The following is a 19,433-nucleotide window of genomic DNA, read 5'->3' as shown; positions in this document are numbered from 1 at the left end:
AAATTACAGCCTAGCCTTATTTGTGCAAATAAAACCCAAAGAAAGAAACGGTCGCAATTTCATTTCAAAGCTTTAGGACTCGAGTACCGTATTCGGAAATGCTGAATCCTTGAGTCAGACAACACAAAAATATACAACATTCTGTTGCTGCTGGTCACCAGCCTCTGCAGAATCATTGAAATGTAACACAAAGACAATAGGGTGTGATTAAGTTCTAGCAAAAGATCACCAATAACTCAACGAGGATTTATTCCACAACACTATGTACTCAGGATGGTCTCTTCCGCCAATTATTTCATTTTTGTGAGCCACACTCTAAAGACTTCGTCATTATTATGCCGGAAAAGACATAACACTTTCCCAGGAAATTAAGATGCAATGAACAAGTATCATGAAATCATAGGCGGCCGTACGTTACACAAATGTTTTGCTGTCTGTTGTGAAAAATGACTATCACGCACAGACTGAAAATTCAGTTATATTTTAACCCACGTGAAAGGTTGTTTCCATCCATCTAAATATGGCCTTGATGACATTTTTCTCCCCATCATCCTTTCCCAATATTTCCAGGAGATTTTTTAGGAGCTTCAGGGAAAAAGTATGGGAAATAAAGACATTAACAATTTCTGCAAAGAATCATATACAAAACACGTCTATACTTGTGGAGAGAAATGTAAGTGCACCTTACAGCTTAGGGGGACACCAACATCTTAAAACATTTAACTATGCAAAGCCTGTGGTTCACAAATGTCAGCGTGCACCAGAGTCCCCCGGAGGGCTTGTAAGACTGCCCAACCCACCCTCCATTTCTGGTCCAGTATGTGTGGTTGGGGCAAGGACGTGCTGCTGCTGTCCGTCTACAGGCCCCAGCACCTCTGCTCTAAGCATGTCTCCTTCTCTTCGTCATGCCTTCTTACTTCTGAACCTTCCCAAGATTGTTTTCCCCGGTGAACATCTTCAGGATCTGCCTCATTCTTCAATACTGTGCTTGGAAAGCTTACGTTCCGAAAACTTGGCAATTTCCCCAAGTGCTTAACACACCTATGTGCAGTGGCGGGAAAATTTCTTTTGGCCAGAAGTTTGTTTTGCTGGGCTTGCTAAAAACCTTACAGATCCATACGCTTCAGCAGCATCATTCATTTTCCTTGTGTCTATTCCACATTGCTGTTTTCAGGCATTTGACATTCATCTCTTTTGGGATCTTAATGTAGGTGAAAGCCTCTCCGGGCCACCTTGCGTTTAGTGCATTGGCAAAACCCAACAACTCCCTCAGTACTGTTGCTTGATGGGGTAAGAGCCCATCCTGACTGCCGCCACCATCAGTAACTACACCAGCTGGCGTGGCCGGTGCGGGAGATAAGCAAATACCAACAAGTGAGACAGCTCAAGTATTAACAAAGGTAACAGCTGACACCAGGGGCAAACTGCTTTTACTATCCCTCCGGCCACCACATGAATCATGACACACCCTGTAAACTCTGCCCCCAGCTAGACTGTATCCACAGCTGCTAGAGTAGGCCAGTCCGTTCTCACGCCAGCTCGGCTGAATTTCACCAGACTTAGGGAACACTGAATGTGGCTCGTAATGCTAAGATTTTTACATAGTCTTCGCCTCAGGAAACAAAAAGCATGTGGCTCTGACCAGAGGAATGAAGTCAAAATAGAGAGAAGACCAGAAATGAAATCAAACATCACCAGGAGCCTTAGAGCCAAAGTGGAGTAGCCGTCACACCAGCAATGACACTGCCAGCCTACCTCCTTCCTCCTGACACCGTAACCTGTTCCACTCTAAGTGACCTCTGTGGTGACTCTGCTCCTCTGCAGCTCGACAACCTCCGATGCTGTGGGTCTAGACCATGTCTCTGATTCCAAAATACAGGGACAGATCAGAGCCATCTATGTGGGATTCCTAAGTAGTTTAATTACCTGTCCTCAGTGTGGAGCTTGACTTAGCAAAGGATGCCACAAGCATCACAGATTAAGAAGTTTTATTTCAGCTTTTGGTCACTTTACTGCCAAAATGGCCTTGTTCGCAGCCTGTTTCACAGCCCAGCAAAACAATGTCGTCTGATATTTTCAACTGCATTTGATTTCAAAAGAATTCAAGGTTAAATGTGCCCTATTAAGCATACACCGCTCAATAGAGACCACACCCTGCCCCTCCCAAACTTGGCACCACGGAAACCGCTAATTCCCTATTCTGCACAGTTCTTACCAAAAAGTAACACAAGAGTTGATGCAAATGAACCTGTTCCCTTAAAATGAAAAATAACCTCCAATTCCCTTAAATTCATAAGCAAAACTAATTTTTATGAATGATGCTCATGCAAGTAGATAATGTCTTGACTTGTGCCCACCATGGAAAATACAGGTTAGGATTCAGACAGGCAGGCTGTATAGCCGGCTAGGATAAATCAGAACCCTGAAATAAGCAAGAACTGTGCAACTCAGCTTCAGTTACTAGTTTTGAGTAGATCAAATGCATGTGAGCTCAATGATTATCCCCAAAGGAAGTCATGCTATGAGAGTTTTTTCAACAGACTACAAAACCTGATCGTAAAATTACATCTTTTGTTGAAAAGTAACAGACTTTTCTCGGTGTATGACATCATACACTTGGCCATATAAAAAAGAAATTTAAAATTTAAGATTCAAAAAACACCCCATTCTAAGGTTACTCCTCTGGAATTGACTCATACAGAAAAGAAGCAAAGTAAGTTGGTTAATAATTCTGTAAGCATGCTCATGCAGCAGCCTAAAATGAGGAGCACAGCTGACAACCCTGTGTTGCAAAGTATTCATGGCTATTTTTTAGGCAACTAATTTTCTTCCCCACTTATAGGTAGATATGGCATTTGGGGGTAATCCCTGTTGAAGGTACTCAAAATATGTAGAAAAGCATGCCCAAGAAAGATGACAAACGTTCATGACACACTGTTTCAAAATTATGGGTCTCCGAGTCACTCAGGCCTATCAATGAAAAACAAAAGATTATAACCCAGGGCAGAGGAAGTCCAAAAATCTGGGATTTCAGTTTTGGCTTGATTATGTGATTTCTGGGCAAGGTGCTAAACTTTATTTCTGGTCTCTGAAAAATGGCAGCAGTCACCTACCCTTACATCACACAGATGTTTAAAATGTAAATAAAGTTGTCTATGTAAATTATTTGTAATCACAGGTACAAAGGAGAACTGCTAGGCCATAAGACTCGCCCTGAACTGTGGAAGTCTGAATAGGCTATGATGACAGGACCCGTCTCTACAACAGCCAGAGCTTAGTGCAAAGAAAGTAAAATTACATCCATGGATTTCTCCCTTAAATCCAACTAATTACATTAGAGATTTGTCTCAGGACACGACGGGGACTAGGTTTGAATGCACACAGGACAATCAAGCCAACCTTCGTCACTAAAACAACTTGGTAGTGCCATTTCATATTCAACAGGCACTTTATCTCTTATACTGCCACGGCTACAGGCCCCAGGGAAGGGAAGTACACTCACTACTGCATGAGAACCAGGGGTGGCTCCCAGAGATGCTGGGTTGGCATTCACGCCACTCCCTCACCTCACAATCTCCACCTGCCCCTCCCTCCACCATACCCCTTGTTACAGCTGACATGTTCTCCGTTCTCCGTTACAGAAAAGGGCTACGTAAATTACCTTCAAGTCCCCCTTTCCAACTAGACTCACACCCACCCATCAACAAGGAAACCCTGGACTTGGCACTGGAGAGGACTACCATTTTTAAAGGGAACGTGATAGAGCAGCCCACCCTCACATTCTGTGTGAGGAGAAGGGACAACTGCGTTTCATGAAAAGGAGGCTCTGTCCTGACACTCAGCACCTATTCAAGCACAGAAAATATCCAGGCGCGGGGCTGGGAGTTCCTCTGGAATGTTCCAGAGCAGTGGGCACTTTGAAAACAGTTTCTGTACATTTCAGAGTAAATGTACTCAATTTGTACAAAAAAGAACGCGCTGTCAACCAGTCCTCTGAATGACAGACACTCTTGATAATACTTTTTTAGAAAGGGTGGCTTTTCCCCAGCGGTTCCAGGCAGTCACTTATTCCTCATTCTGACAAAGCGGCATCCAACTCCAGGCATGGCTGTATACATAACTCCACACGCAGCTGAGCCGTCATAAACACGCCAAGTATAAAGGCGTGTCAAAAAGACATTTTTCTCCCCAAAGTACGGCCCCAAGAAGCCATTATTATAACAGAGTATGAATTTCTGCTGCAGGTTACTGACCTATAAACTAACAATAAAATTCCCATTTAGTACATAAAGGCTTACACTGTGACATGAAGTATTAAGACACAATCCACTGACTATTTTAAGTTTGTTGAACAACTAAACCATTTTCTTCATTACATCATGAATACAGACATCCTCTTGCAGGAGAACACCAACTTTGGAGACGAGGCCAAGTACAAATGCATCTGCTGGAGATCCCATTAGGCCATTTAGAAAACTGGAAGAAGTTCCCGCTGTCCAGGCCGCTGGGGTCTCCTCTGAGGCTCCGAAATGAGAACTTGATGGATTTAGCTTATTGGCACGATCAGTGAATCAAGACCAGGCTCAAAGGCAAACCTTGTCTCTGCAAACGCAATTCCACACACCGGTCTTAACTCAGTGTTTGAATCTGTCTAGAACTGGCTACCAATTTGGGACTTCCTCAAATGATATTAAAAGCTCTACACAAAAAGGATGCAAAAGCAGTTACTAGTTTTTCAAGGAAAGAGACATACCTGCAAAAAGCAACAGCTCTGTAAACGGGGCTGCAGGTAACTGTTGGGACAATGACAGCAATGTAACAAATAGCAGAGGATGACTTTTTTTTTTTCTGTTTTAAACTGCTGCTGCAATACTTTACTAATTTTTTTTTTTTAAACCAGATTTGCACAACATGATTTTCTAAGAGAAAGAGTCCACTGCTTTGTCTGAAGAGGGGTCATCCTGGCGGTAAAAGGACTGGGAATGTCAACTGCGATATGCAAGGCTCTGCGACACCACGTCTAGGATGCGTTGCACGACACCCAGCGGCTCCCGGTGGGTGGGCTCCTGCCCTCTAGCTGTATCCAGGGCTCTTTTCTGGTGGCATTTTAAAAAACGTAGCTGCAGCGGAGTCAGTAGCTTTCTCTGCGGCAGAGGTCCTGACCAACCACTCAGGGTTTGGAGATTTCTGGACCTGCGATGCTGGTGTGGTTGGCTCCACTACATCCACGTGAACTGGGAAGGTGGTTACAATAAAAATAAGGAAGAAAAGATCAAGGGGAGACAAATTAGAATAAGAGACACTTCAAGGCAAATTTCTCTGAATCCTTTTATTTTATACTCTATTAACCCAAGTGGCCACATAAGGTTTCTCTTTTTCCTTTCCAAAAAAAAAAAAATAATAATAATAAGGCAAGATTTAAGTAAGATAAGTATGTCTCTACCTGAGAAAATGGGTTTAACTGAACAAATAAATACAGCAGTACAAATTCATAATGTAGTAATTATCATTTATTGAGCACTTATGAGCTTGTAAATACTCTACAACCATAATCTTATTTTCTAAGGCAAACCCTTGGAAGTAGGTATTGTCATCTCCATTTTCTGGATCAAAAAACTGAGGCAGAGAGATAAGCAGATACATTGTTCAGGGACACAAGAGAGCTGGTTAAGTAGCAAGATTCAAACTCTGATTCCGGACTTCAGGCCCCAGGCTTGTTACGGCCCATGCCTCCAATAATACAGTGTTACCAATAAATAGCATACAAAAAGAAAAACGGTAGAAAAACTACACAGTCAGGCCCAGTGTTTTTCGACAAGGACACCGAAGATATTCTGGACACGACAATCGTTGCTTGTGCAGGGCTGCCCTGTATACTTTAGGGCACTTCCACTCTGGACCTCATCCGCTGAATGCCAAAAGCACTCCTCAGTCACTGTGATGACCAAACAGTGTCCTCACATTTCCAAATGCCCAAGCAGAGTGGTACAAACCACCATCACACCCACTCTGTTCAGAGTGAACGGATATACACTAAAACACAGCAAAATCTAGAAAATGTTTGTTTTTACCTTGTCACTCAATAATTCATCTCCTAGGAATGTAACCAGAACAGTAATTTTCAAATTGTGGGTCACCAAATCAACTTAGTAGGCCAAGACCGGTATTTTTTTCTAACGAAAAGGAGTAATATATATAAGAGTGAACCCAAGAATTTATTTTAGCTTTACATGCACACCCACATACATATTCAAACATGAATTTCTCACGGCAGGCTATTATTCTATGACACAGATTTCAAACATTTTGGAACCTCACCCATAGCAGTAAGAAATACGTTTGACACCACAACCCCAATCTGTCTCTGTGTCTCTCTTACACACACATGCACATGCACACACAAAACATGCTCACTCACTCATATTTAGCTGAAAATAAATTTCACGAAACTTAATCTAACGTTACTATATGGTATTCAGCCGCAGTGGGAAAACACCTCTTATCCTAGGAAAACTGGCTTTTTGCTCTGTATTTTTTATTACGGTAAAATACACATAACATAAAATTTCCCACGTTAACAAATTTCAAGTGTACAGTTCAGAGGCATCAGGTACGTTCACGATGCTGCACAACCATCACCACCATCCCACTCCTGAGCTTCTTCACTATCCCAAATGGAAATGCTATCCTATTACATAGTAACTCCTATTCTCCTCTTTCCCCAGTCCTTGGCAACCATGATTCTACTTTGTTTCTAAATACTCGACCATACTAGGTACCTCATATAACTGAAATCATATAGTATTTATCTTTTTATGTCTGACTGATTTCACTTAGCATTATGTCTTTTTGTTTTTAATGCTCATTTTCGAGAGAGAGAGAGAGCAAGCGACTGGGGGAGGGGCAGAGAGAGAGAGGGAGACACAGAATCCGAAGCAGGCTCCAGGCTCCGAGCTGTCAGCACAGAGCTCGGTGCAGGGCTCAAACTCACAGACCGTGAAGTTATGACCTGAGCCAAAGTCGGATGCTTAACCGACTGAGCCGCCCAGGCGCTCCTAGCGTTATGTCTTCATTCATGCGGTAGCATGTCGGAATTTCCTTCCTTGTCAAGGCCAAATAATATTCCACTGTGTGTATACACCACATGTTGTTTATCGATTTATACATTTATCGATTTGGGTTGTTTCCACTTTTTGACTACTGTGCATAATGTTGCTATGAACACGGGTGTCCAATTATCTGTTTGAATCCATGCATTCAATTCTTTTGAGTATACACTTAGAAGCAGAATTGCTGGATCACATGGCAGTTTTACGTTTACAATTTTGAGGAACCACCACAGGGCTCCGCAGTGGCTACACTATTTTACATACCCTCCGTTAATGCACAAGATTCCAATTTCTTCACCTCTTTCCCAACATTTGTTGTTCCCTGTTCCCTGATACAGCCATCCTAAGGAGTGTGAAGTGGCCCAGGGACACTTTGGCACATGTTCTCCCAGAGAACAATGCAGTATTTTTCACAATAGCATAAAATGGGATATAATCCAAATGTCCATTAGGAATGTTTAATTGTAGTATACTCACCATATTCATACAACGGAATACCGTACATACGGCAGGAAAAAAAAGGATTTTGGCAGGACAAAACGTGAGCGAATCTCAAATACAACTGGGTGAAACTTGTAACGTATAAAAGAGGACATTCCATTAACACAAGCTTCTAAAACATGCTAACTAGACAATATATTGCTTAAAGAACATATGTCTGTTAAAGCAATTTGAAAACAAACCCCAAAGAATGACAAATGATTTTTAAAAAACACTTATTAATATAACAAAAAACCACATCAGGACAATGGTGACCTCCAAGGACAGTGAGAAGAAGACTTTAAAGGTGGTGGTCTTTTTCTTAAAGTGGATGGTAGGCACGTGGATATTTGCTATATTGTTTTCCTTTACACCTTACAGATCTTCTACAAATCTTCTTTCATAGCCATTCAATATTTACTAAAAAACATTTTTAACTTTAAAAACCATTTAAACTTTAAAAAGGGGCAGTAAGAAAAAAAACAAAAACAAAAAGGGGCGATAAGAATCTGCCCTATGACTCCTGGGACAAGGCCAACTTACAGTGGAACTACTGAATCCAGTCACAGGGTCAGAGTAATTTTCAGAATAACTCTGTTTCAACTTTAAGATTGTACTCACTTATTCACATGAAAACTATCTAGTGAGACCATTCTCCGGGCAGAGTATTATTTTAGATGCCAGGAGTACAGAAGTGAGCAGACCAGACAGAAACTCCTGCCCTTGCAAATGTGTCTCTAGCATCAATGGCCTGGTATTTGGAAATGCTGAGTACCCTTCCAACTGATGCTCTAAGGACACATATCTGGTCCCAGAGACAGGAAGGTCAGAAGAGGCTTTGGGGATGGCCAACACAGTCAGGGCTCTGAATACAGCATCATACCACCCCCCAACTCTCCTTTACCCGAAGCCAGGTGTTTAATTTTTGAAGGAATAGGATTTGTACACCAAAGCCTCCATTCTATCATTCTAATGAAGAAAATCATCTTATAGAAATGAAACCTAGTTTTCAGCTGTGTTCCTTACGTTTTCTTATAACTACTTAAGATCTTGAACCTCAGAGAAAATAACCCATTTTTTCTTTTCCAGTTACATTCTTTAAGAGCATATCCAGCAAATTCACTTGAACACGAGGGACAGACTTACTGGGTCTTCCCTGTTCCGGTGCTATTGAAACAGAAGCCAGTTTACACAGTTTCTCGCTAAACTCCAAAGGTGGCTCTGTGTGCCAGACACCTGTGTATGTTATAAAGTCATAAAGAGAAGGGAAGTGGACATAAAAAGAAGAAAATAAAGGTGCTACACTTTCAAGATGTATTTAACGACCTAATGGAAAGGCCTTTTCCCCTGGTTTTTCTTAGTATTAATATAAAAAGACAAGACAAGCTACTCCCTTCCGCTCTTCACCTCTCTAGCCTTATTAATACCTTTAAATTCAGTCAATCTCAACTCAAAACTTTCTACCAGTGGGGGAGGGGAAAAGGAAAAAGATTTGTGGCTGCATGTTTAAGAAAGAAGCTGAATTCATCACAGTGACAGGGGAGAGTGTTGGCAGAGATCTGAGCTATTTATTCTTTTAGGAAAATCCTATAAAGAATGACACAAGGAAGCCTCTATCTGCAGTCTTGTTCATCACACTGGTGAAGAGTCCGATAACAGATGTATGCAGTAGCGTGATTTAGTGCCAGGAGCTGGCCCCTGATGTGTATTAATACAGCGGCAAAGCGGAACGCACCTCTCTTCATCACTCATTTCTATAAAAGAGGTGGAATCCGAGATGGCCCGATGTTAGGCAGAGCAAGCCCATTTGTTCTACTGACTGATGGTGCGGGCTCGGGCTATGTCCTTCACCTCCATGGGGCACTCGGGTTGTGGATAGAAAAAAAAAAAAAAAATGTTCAGTGAAGCAGACCTTAGTCAACAAGTGAGAGGAGGGGTTGAGCTCAGTAGGAGAAATGTTTAATGCTCCAAGTCTTATTCAATACCTCCCAGTACCTTTCCTGATTTGAGTACGGAACAAGGATTTTAAACTCTTCTCAACAGTTCTTGTCTTATGAACAATTAAAACCTAAAAATAGAAGCTAGATATTAAGGAGGAAAAAAAAGATAAAAAGGGGAGACTGTTTTAATGTTTTCAATACCATAGAGTGAATGAGGATCTGGGTGGGTTTTTATACAGTCACTGTTTGGAACCAATTCTACCTTATATAACACGGAACACCTGAAGTGTGTAAGAAGGCAGCTCGAGAGTCCTAGGGAAACCGGTTTGACCTTGGCACTGCAATTTATCACCCATGTGACCTCGGGGAAGTGATTTAACTTCTGTAAGCCTCAATGTGCTCATGTGTAAATTGGGAATACAAACAGCATCTACCTTATAAGTTGTTGCAAAGATTAAGTGAAATAATGCATGGAAAGTAATCAGCTCAGGGCATGGCCACGTAGAAATCACTGGAAAAAATTATTATAATTACCAGATCTGTGATAAGATTGTCCAGTAGCCACCTCAAACAGAAGCTGAAAGTCAATTTCAATGTATACTGAAACTTACTAAGGGGGGGGGGTGGGGAGGACAGAGTTCCCCATCTTTCTGAGGCTTACTCTTTACTCAGCTATCAACTGCTCTGATCTATATAATATGTAGTATTTTCTGAAGAAAATAAAATAATCGGGGCGCCTGGGTGGCGCAGTCGGTTAAGCGTCCGACTTCAGCCAGGTCACGATCTCGCGGTCCGTGAGTTCGAGCCCCGCGTCAGGCTCTGGGCTGATGGCTCAGAGCCTGGAGCCAGCTTCCGATTCTGTGTCTCCCTCTCTCTCTGCCCCTCCCCCGTTCATGCTCTGTCTCTCTCTGTCCCAAAAATAAATAAACGTTGAAAAAAAAAAAATTTAAAAAAAAAAAAAAGAAAATAAAATAATCTATGATATACTCAATTCCCTCAGGGTGAATTCACCATCATCAAGAAAATAACTGCAGGTATTTCTGACAGATCCTACAAATAGATATGATCTTTTTACCCAGAGCAATTCATCCTAAACTGTATTGAAATAACACAAAAATTTCCTGATTACCAACTATGTTTAACTACTTTCTATTAACTCCAAAGAAAAATTGGAGTTATCCGATATTCTCTCTGATATAAATAATAGTCATTCCCCCTTTTTTAAGAACAACATAGGTAAAGTACATAAATCATTAATGTACAGCTCAATGAAGTTTTACATATGTATATATTCATGTAACCCTACCTAGCTGATGACATACAGCCTTTCCTAGAAGACTTCTTCATGTCCTCTCCTGGTCACTACTGCTCACCAAAGAGAACCACTATTTCAGTTTCTAGTCAACTGGTTTTGCCCCGAAAATGAACAGGTTTTAACTTGAAAGCTGTTTTTTTAGAGCGGGAGAGAGCATGTGAGTGGGGGAGAGAGGTAGAAGGAGACAGAGAATCCCAGCAGGCTCTGCGCTGGACACGGAGCTCGATTCCACGACCGTGAGATCATGACCTGAGCTGAAATCAAGAGCCGGACGCTCAACCGACTTGACCTACCCAGGTGCCCCTAAAAATAGTTTTTAAGTAGAAATTCCACAGATAGGAAAGTATTAGCACTCTACTACAAATAAGAACAGTGAGAATGCACTGTACTGTGAACCAAATAAGAAAGTAAATAGGGGCGCCTGGGTGGCGCAGTCGGTTAAGCGTCCGACTTCAGCCAGGTCACGATCTTGCGGTCCGTGAGTTCGAGCCCCGCGTTGGGCTCTGGGCTGATGGCTCAGAGCCTGGAGCCTGTTTCTGATTCTGTGTCTCCCTCTCTCTCTGCCTCTCCCCCGTTCATGCTCTGTCTCTCTCTGTCCCAAAAATAAATAAATGTTGAAAAAAACAAAAAATTAAAAAAAAAAAAAAAAAAAAGAAAGTAAATAAATCCATGTGGCTCCCTGACTACTGACTAAACCACCATCCTATCTGGATTTTCATTAACACAGACCTAACTTCCTTGTCTGTGGTAGAACAAAAGCACAGATGACTAAAGATTGCTGATCCAGTGGAATACTGGGTGGGATTCAAACTCAAGAAAGCCACAGGACACAGTGAAAAAGCACAGACTTCTAGGTTGGAGAGAGCTGGGTTTGAATTCTTACCATGTACATGACCTTGGGCAAATTACTTTCTCACGTTCTCATTTTCCCATACAAAATGGGAATAAAATGACCTACCTTATTATAAAGGTTAGATGAAAAGGTATATAAAAACATAATTTAGCGCCTGACACGCAACCGGTGCTCAAGAAATGATAACTACATACAGTTACCTGCATTTGGGCTAGACAGAGATGCTGTGGCCACAGGTTTCCGTTTCCTCTTGATGTCACGTGAACATGGGGGTCCCAAGTGTATGTTTGCCTGTCTGCAGATGTGAGAAAGAAAAAACACTGTTTTTACTTTGTTATTCTTATTGTAAGACATTATGTTCGGCCCAGATAAAATCCCTGACCCATTACAGACATACACTAACAAGACAGGTACCATCCTTTGTCATCAACTGTCAAGTACAAGATTATTCAGGATTAACCATAACTCATTTTTTATGCACAATCTATACCCATTCTAAACTTTTTACCTAATTTCAGAATAGCAGACACTCAAGATTAATTTCAATAAATGTGTTTCATTGCATGCTGATTTTTGTACAATTATTTTTCATAAAAACTATAACTGCAATTGTTCTAAACTCACTAATGAAATACCTACTCCCAAGTGGTAATATACTGAAAAGTTTAATGCTGCATGAACACAGATATTTGCACAGAATTTTAATAGGGATTTTAACCCTTCTATCATTATAATTCTGGATTTTAAGTGTCTGTATCACAAGTTAGGTAAGTTTGATTTCTGTGATTTTTTTAAATATTAATTTCTTGCTAATAACATATTCCCTCATCAGAATAGTCAGCTTAACTTAAAAACAAAACAGTGAGTGCTTCACTGCTGGAAAAAAGCAAAAGATTGTATGAAAGACAATGGATTGAACGCTGAAACAGCTGGCCTGCGATTTTAGTTGCCCACTTCCTCCTTCCTCTCAAACTAGACAGACCCTACCCGATGAAGGACCAAGTTGATTCTCACCTTTACACAAAGCTTTCCTTGAACATTCGAGGCCTTACTGACCATGAATCATTATTTAACTGGTATACATATATCTTGTTTCACTAATGAGGCTTAATCTCCTTGAGAACAGGGACCATATTTATACTCCTTTCATAATTTTCCACTGATCTACTAACCTCAGCACAAGGCACCTAGCTGATGGCCATTAAATATCTGTTGACTAGAACTGATACTAATGAATAAAAGTTCTAGAAACCAGTTAATTGTACACTTAAAAGTGGTTCAAACTGCAAATTCTGTTATGTATGTTTTACCACAATTTTTAAAAAATAGCCAGAGTATATAACATATAAAAAGGAATCTAGTAAAATTATACCAGATGAACTCTTAATTGGTAGTCCCAGCTGGGGATCAAGTATCATGGCTTAATAGTCTTTTTTTTTTAACGTTTATTTATTTATTTTGAGAGTGTGTGCACATGTGCTGGGGAAGGGCAGAGAGAGAGAGAGAGAGAGAGAGAGAATATCCCAAGCAAGCCCCATGCTGTCAGTGCAGAGACTGATGTAGGGCTCGATCCCACGAACCAGGAGATCATGATCTGAGCAGAAATCAAGAGTCAGACGCTAAACTGACTGAGCCACCCAGGCATCCTTCATGGCTTTATCAGTCTTTTTTTTTTTTTTTATGAATATAATTTATTGTCAAATTGGCTTATATACTTTATCAGTCTTAAGACTAGAACCTCCGTCAAATCTAAGAGCACCTAGTTAACAAAGTACTAAGACAACTGTTGAATGGACAAATTTTCCTATTCAGAGGGCCCCTAATCTGGCAACTTCCACAGTTTAAAAAGCATGCAAGTATATACGTTCTTTTCTCTAAACGCAAAAGCTTAAGAATCAATTCAATTTATAAACAAAAAAAGATAAGACTTTAACTGAAATCATAAGATTTTCAGAATGCAAAGAACATTACAACAGGCAGAGATTTATAGTATAAAGCCCGTATTTTGGAATATTCCATCTAAGTCACTTTTCATCGATCACTCTCTTCTAAATGGAAAAAGAGCTAACTTTTAAGTATCCCATGAAGAGTTAAAGAGCCCCCAAAGTGAAATGTGAATACAAATGTGTAAAGCAGAGAGAACAATTCATTTTCCATACCTTACCAAAGTCCTGGGAATAAATCAGCATGTTGATTAATAATAAGAAACATAGATGGCAGAATACCAAAGGTAGACTGGCCTTCCATCTACAGAGAAAGGTGGGAATTCCCTTTGAAGTCAAAGCCACAGGCAGAAAAGAGAGTGGCCTGACAAAGTTTTGTCTTTTATCAAAATACAGGAATGTACAGAATATGGCTTCCATCTTTTCCACAGATGAGGTACTTGAGTACATGCAGATCCAGACTCAAATTTTCCACTTTGCTCTAATCTAAGCATGCTTCTCTTGAAGTACTTCAGACAGACGAGTCACATAAAGAAAGAGTAACGGTATATATTCATGTTTTCTTCTTTACCTCAAGCTCATTAAAGACTCTCCAAAACTTTTTAGATTAGATGTTAACATCCTTTCTTCAAACTAAGCTATGCTGTTAGATGTCAGGACAGTGGTCACCCTTGAGCTATGGAGTGGAAGGGAGGAGGGATAGTGACTAGACAAAGCACCAGGAGTTTCTGGGGTTCTTTTTGGTAACGTTCCGTGTCTGGATCCGGATACAGGTTATTTCAATGTGACTTCACTATCCTTCATTAGAAAGCTTAGTTTAAAAACCTTTGCAAACAAACTAAAACAAAACCCACAAAACATTATTTCTTCAAGGTCAGTGTTTACAAAGTGCCGAATTTTATGAGACAGATGCAAAATGCAAAGTGTAAGCACTCAAAAGGTTTTTTGGTTTTTTTTTTAAGGTTTATTTATTTTGAGAGAGAAAGAGAGTGAGCACGAGTCAGGGAGAGGGGGAGAGGAGATCCCAAGCAGACTCCACGCTGTCAGTGCAGAGCCTGACGCAGGCTCGATCTCATGAACCAAGAGATCATGACCTGAGCAGAGATCAAGAGTTGGACGCTTTAACTGACTGAGCCACCCAGGCACCCCTCAAAAGGGTTTAAAGATATTAATTCTCAGAGTATCAACTTGGGCTGAACTAAATAAGTACTGCCTTTTATATATACACCGTTCATCATTTTCACAGCTTTGCATGTTTGATATATGTCAGTAAGATGGGTAAGGGCCCATATTATCACCCCTTAATTGACCGAGTCAGTGACATTTATCTCACATTTTCAAGAACTGACACATTTGGGAATAAAAAGATGGAATCACTGATATACCAAAATATTTATACTTTCAATGATTTTAAGCAGAAATATGGTGCTTTTTTAAATGCTTATTTTAGTAAAATAAAAATAAGTATCACTTACCTATTACTGCGCATACAGATTATTATACTGCGCTACATCCTGCAGTGTCCTTAGGGGGCTGCTGTGGCCTCACAGACTCAGGTGATCCTTACGAGGCCCTGTCCCTCTGGGCCATGGTTCTCTGACCCCCACTCTTTCCTTGCTCAGTGATGGTAAGGGCTTTAGGGTCAACTGGCCCTACATTAAATGCTCCCTTACTGCTAAGCCTCCAGCCTGTTACCTGTCTCTGTGGTAAATGATCGACTTCTATCACCCCATTCCCATTCTTAATTATTACCTCGAACATTCTAAATCCTTCAAATTTTGTAAATTCCTCTGTGGTAACTTAGGAAAGAACCTAAGGCTTTCTAAGGGACCCAGGTAATAAAGTTGATGAAGTCAATCACCTTATTTTGTTGTAAAAGTATGTATCGTTACACAGACTATTTCCTTTCTATTCAGGAGGGTTTTTTTGCTTCTTTTATTGTTCACTGTTTTTACTGAGGTGGTGAAAAGAGGCAGTCTCTTCCCTAAAGGACCTTGTAGCCTGGCCCTATTTCCAGCCACACAGCTTTTCTAGTTACAGAACTAGATAACAGAGAAACTGAGGCAGGGATAAAGAGAAGCCATGTTCATGCCTAAAACACAGTTTAATGCTCCCTCCCTCTTAACACATTTCTCTTAAAGACAATTTCCAGGCTGGAGAGCTATTTCAGAAGTTGAATAACATCACATCTTAGGTCTGAGTACAGAAGGGATATATGTCTCTCCTTACGTCCCTTCCTGGTAAAGGTCTGGGAAAGGAAGAAGGGAGACAGTCAAATTATTATAAAGGACAGTAAGACATTTTCCTTCTCTTTGGTTTTAACTGAACACTAGTAATGGCAGAGTTTACAGCTTGGGAAAATCTATTTTCCCCTTTGAGGGCTCCATCTGCCTGGGAGGAACCTTGGAGGACAAAAAGGGAAGAGGACCCAGGAACCTGGAAACCCAGAGCCTGGGGAAAGCACAGAGGAAGCTGGGTGCTCGGCACAAGAGGATTTAAGAGAGACAGGAAACAGAGCCTGCCACACTGTCTAGCACATTTCGAACACGAGGGCAGCCCTGTTCAGGAGTGGAGAGCAATCCGCGTTGGGGGCCGGGAGGGCCCCTGTGTTACATTTGGGGACCCAAGCATGGAGGTGTGCAATGAGCAGCCACCGCTTCCTATTGAAGAGGCAGTTCCAATTTTGGAACCGTCCCAAATAATTCCATATCAGAAAACAGGAGACCTAGAGAATCAAGGAAAGGGGAGAAAAAAAATGGACTTCCTCCCATACTCACTTTCATTTAAGAGTATTTAACTCCTTTCTGGCCCCCTTTCTTTTCAACGTGTTGCTTCTTTGTGTTACTCAGTTTCTCTGTCTACTCTCACAAGATAGAAACTGAAAAGAGACAACATATACAATCGAGGTCTCTCAAAGGACAGGGAAAGAGAGCCCCCCCATTGTAGGTAGAAAGGGTGGAAGATTTAACTAGATTTTTTTTAACTCTCTGTCAAGAGCACTACACAGGTGTTTCTTTGTTGCAAATCGTGTACTGTATGTAGGGGAGGGACCTTTCAATTATGCAGGGGGCAAAAAGAATACGTATCAGTTAAGCTAAAATTTCTACCAGGTTAAAATTTAAACCTTCTTCTCCATTGGATCGGCAATGGTTATCAGAATCACATAAGAAGATTTATACAAAATATGCATGTCCCACCATGCTGGGGTGGGAGAAGAATCCGTAATATGCTTAGTCTGAAATTTCTCCTCAGGTAATTCTGATAAGCTTCTATCTGCTGTGAAAATTACTGAGTTAAAAAAATACATATATATGCCAAATTCCCAAAGCCAACTTAGTCAATAAAAGAGATCTAAAAATTTAACTTAATAACAGAATGATGAAATGAATAGTAATTTAAATAAAACTGCTGTCCCCCAGTATACGAGCAATTAACCTAAAGAAAAGACCAGCTATGCTCGTTCTGTTTCATCTGATCGGGGCCTCCACATTCTTGGGGCGGGATCCTTCCACAGCAAGAGTGCTTCCCCTAAAAACATCACATTCAGCAGCATTTGCCAAAAAGAACTGATGGGGGAGGGGGGGTGGTGAGTATGAAAAGAAACACACTCTTTAAAAATCCTTACTTCAGGAAAAGCAACTAAATTCATTTCATAAATGTGAAGGTGAATGCTGAACATTAGCAATTAATTGAAAGAGCATTCTGTATATCCACACATAAACACAACATTTCTATTTTACTTTTTAGTTCAGGTAACTGAAAGATCAGGTGAGCCGTTCAAGCTGCAGTGTTACTTAGGAAACTGGGCAGATCACTATGTCCCTGGGGCAGGAATGTACTTTTAGGGGAAAAAAAATTACTTTGAGAAATACATGCATGTTTAATAGAACCAATGTTGGCAAAAAATAACTGAAGTGGCTGCTTTAGATTTAGAACAAAGATGTTTAGAGTCGCTTCTGAGGAGAGAAAACAGTCTACCTGCCAATGGCAAGTTAATTTAAGAAATAGTTCACCTTCAAAAATCACTCATTTAAAAATCACTGAAAAGTTCACTTTTTAAATATGGGAAATAAAAATAAGATTTATTGTGAAAAGGTATTTATTCGCTGTATTTTTTTCTTAAACACATACAAACAAGTAACATCAAGAAAAAAAAATTATTGATATTTCTAAGGACCAAAGGTCATATACATCATATATTCCAATTATTCTCCTTAATTACTAATCTATTCCCCTCAATTATTTTTAACAAAAATTTATGGAGGCCTACCCTGTGTAAAGCACTCTGCTGAATGTGGAGAGGGTACACACAAGATGACTGAGCCGAGGGCCCGTCCGCCGGGCACTCAGGACGCAGTGAGGAAGGCCGATGCGTAAAGAATGAACAGATGCCAGACACTGAGCTGTAATCCAAGAACAAAGTGCTAGGGTAAAAGGAAGGAAAAGAGGATCCAATCTAGAGAAATGAAGAAGCCCCTTCCTCACATGTGATTTCATCTTCGGGGTTAACTGACATTGACGAAGCACTCAGTAGGAACCGTCTTCTCAGATTTGCGCACAGGAAAGGGTCCGGGCCTGACACGAGCAGCAGTTAGGGACAGAAAACCACTTCACAATGAGAGGGCACAGAAGAGGCTTCTCTAACAGGATGAGATCCCAGCATTTCCAATAGTGTTTTCACTCAAACCTAACCCTTGACAGTCCGTAACGAAGTGCTCACTGGCACCTGAAAATTCCATGTACTCTCCTTCCCCGGCCTGGGCCAAGGTTGGCATATCCTGGAGTGGTTTCATGCCATCCACAGGAGCAGAAAAGCTGTGCATCAATTGGAAAGTTGGGTCTGTTACAGTGGCCAGAGAGGGAAAATGCTTTTCGTCACTCCACTTAGGCAGTAAGATGCCAGCCGGCTGAGGGTGCTGTCGACAAGACCATCTGGTAAAGGACAAAAGATTCAAGAGTTGTGTACTCTACGACGGGAAGCTCCAGTAGGGCTGGGCAGCTTTCTGGACAATATCACAGCAGAAACATTTCCTCACACCTGGCCACAACTCAGGCACTAAAGAGATGGGCAAGGGCCGCTGTGCGTCACAGCATCCCTAGCAGATAGAGGACTAATAAAAGGTTCTTTCCCCTAAGCCCTGAGGTAAAACCCGAGGCTGTTTACTGTGGCTCCAAAGGTCAAAATTAACAGCGTGAATTGAGTCTTCTTCTTGCTCTTTGAAACTCCTTGTCAAGTGGCACAGCCAGCTGGGCACACAACTCTGATATGCAGATCGTAACGTTTGTGAAACAGATAAAATGAATTACAATGAGCAGAGCCTATCATATTTCAACTCTCTAATGGGCAGAAAGGTCTCTTTTTTACCCAAACACTGTCCAAATGCCTCCTCTTATAGTCCATTTAAGCCATTTAAGCACCTCAAGGATCTGTACGACATCTCATTAGCAAATGACTCTGGAAGCAGACTCAAAGTTTATAAAACTGCAACTATCCTAAAGACAGGGGAGGAGTAGTAACCATGTAACAAAAGTAATATTAGCTACCAGTATGCTAAACAAATATATTGTTTCATTTTGATCCCCACTAGCCCCATAAAAATTGATATTTCCATTTTAAAGATGAGGAAATTGAGGGAGAGGGGGGTTAAGTCATTTGCCCAGGTAAAGCTAAGATTCTTACCTGGGACTGCCAGGACTCCCACTAATATGAGATCAGAAACTTAAAAGAAGGATAAATGGAAGCGGTGATACATCATCAAATCGCCACCCCCAACAGAGGAAAGGTCAGGACAG

At 41.0% G+C, this 19,433-nt stretch overlaps 1 protein-coding gene across 4 annotated transcripts in view; it reads right to left on the bottom strand.

Moving 5' to 3' along the window:
- Positions 1–232: 232 nt before the first annotated feature.
- GPATCH2L (G-patch domain containing 2 like) overlaps positions 233–19,433 on the bottom strand; it is a 57,478-nt gene continuing 38,277 nt past the window's right edge. For all 4 annotated transcript variants that reach the window (XM_047862026.1, XM_047862028.1, XM_047862025.1 and 1 more), the window contains 2 exons: positions 11,898–11,992; positions 233–5,234 (listed from right to left, as the gene is read on the bottom strand). In XM_047862026.1, coding sequence (XP_047717982.1) covers positions 5,074–5,234; positions 11,898–11,992 — 256 coding nt within the window. In that variant the 3' untranslated portion in view covers positions 233–5,073. The remainder of the gene's footprint in view (positions 5,235–11,897; positions 11,993–19,433) is intronic.

The sequence above is a fragment of the Prionailurus viverrinus genome, chromosome B3, assembly GCF_022837055.1.
Source record: "Prionailurus viverrinus isolate Anna chromosome B3, UM_Priviv_1.0, whole genome shotgun sequence".
NCBI classification, from domain to species: Eukaryota; Metazoa; Chordata; class Mammalia; order Carnivora; family Felidae; genus Prionailurus; species Prionailurus viverrinus.
This window is presented reverse-complemented; position numbering and strand designations above follow the sequence as displayed.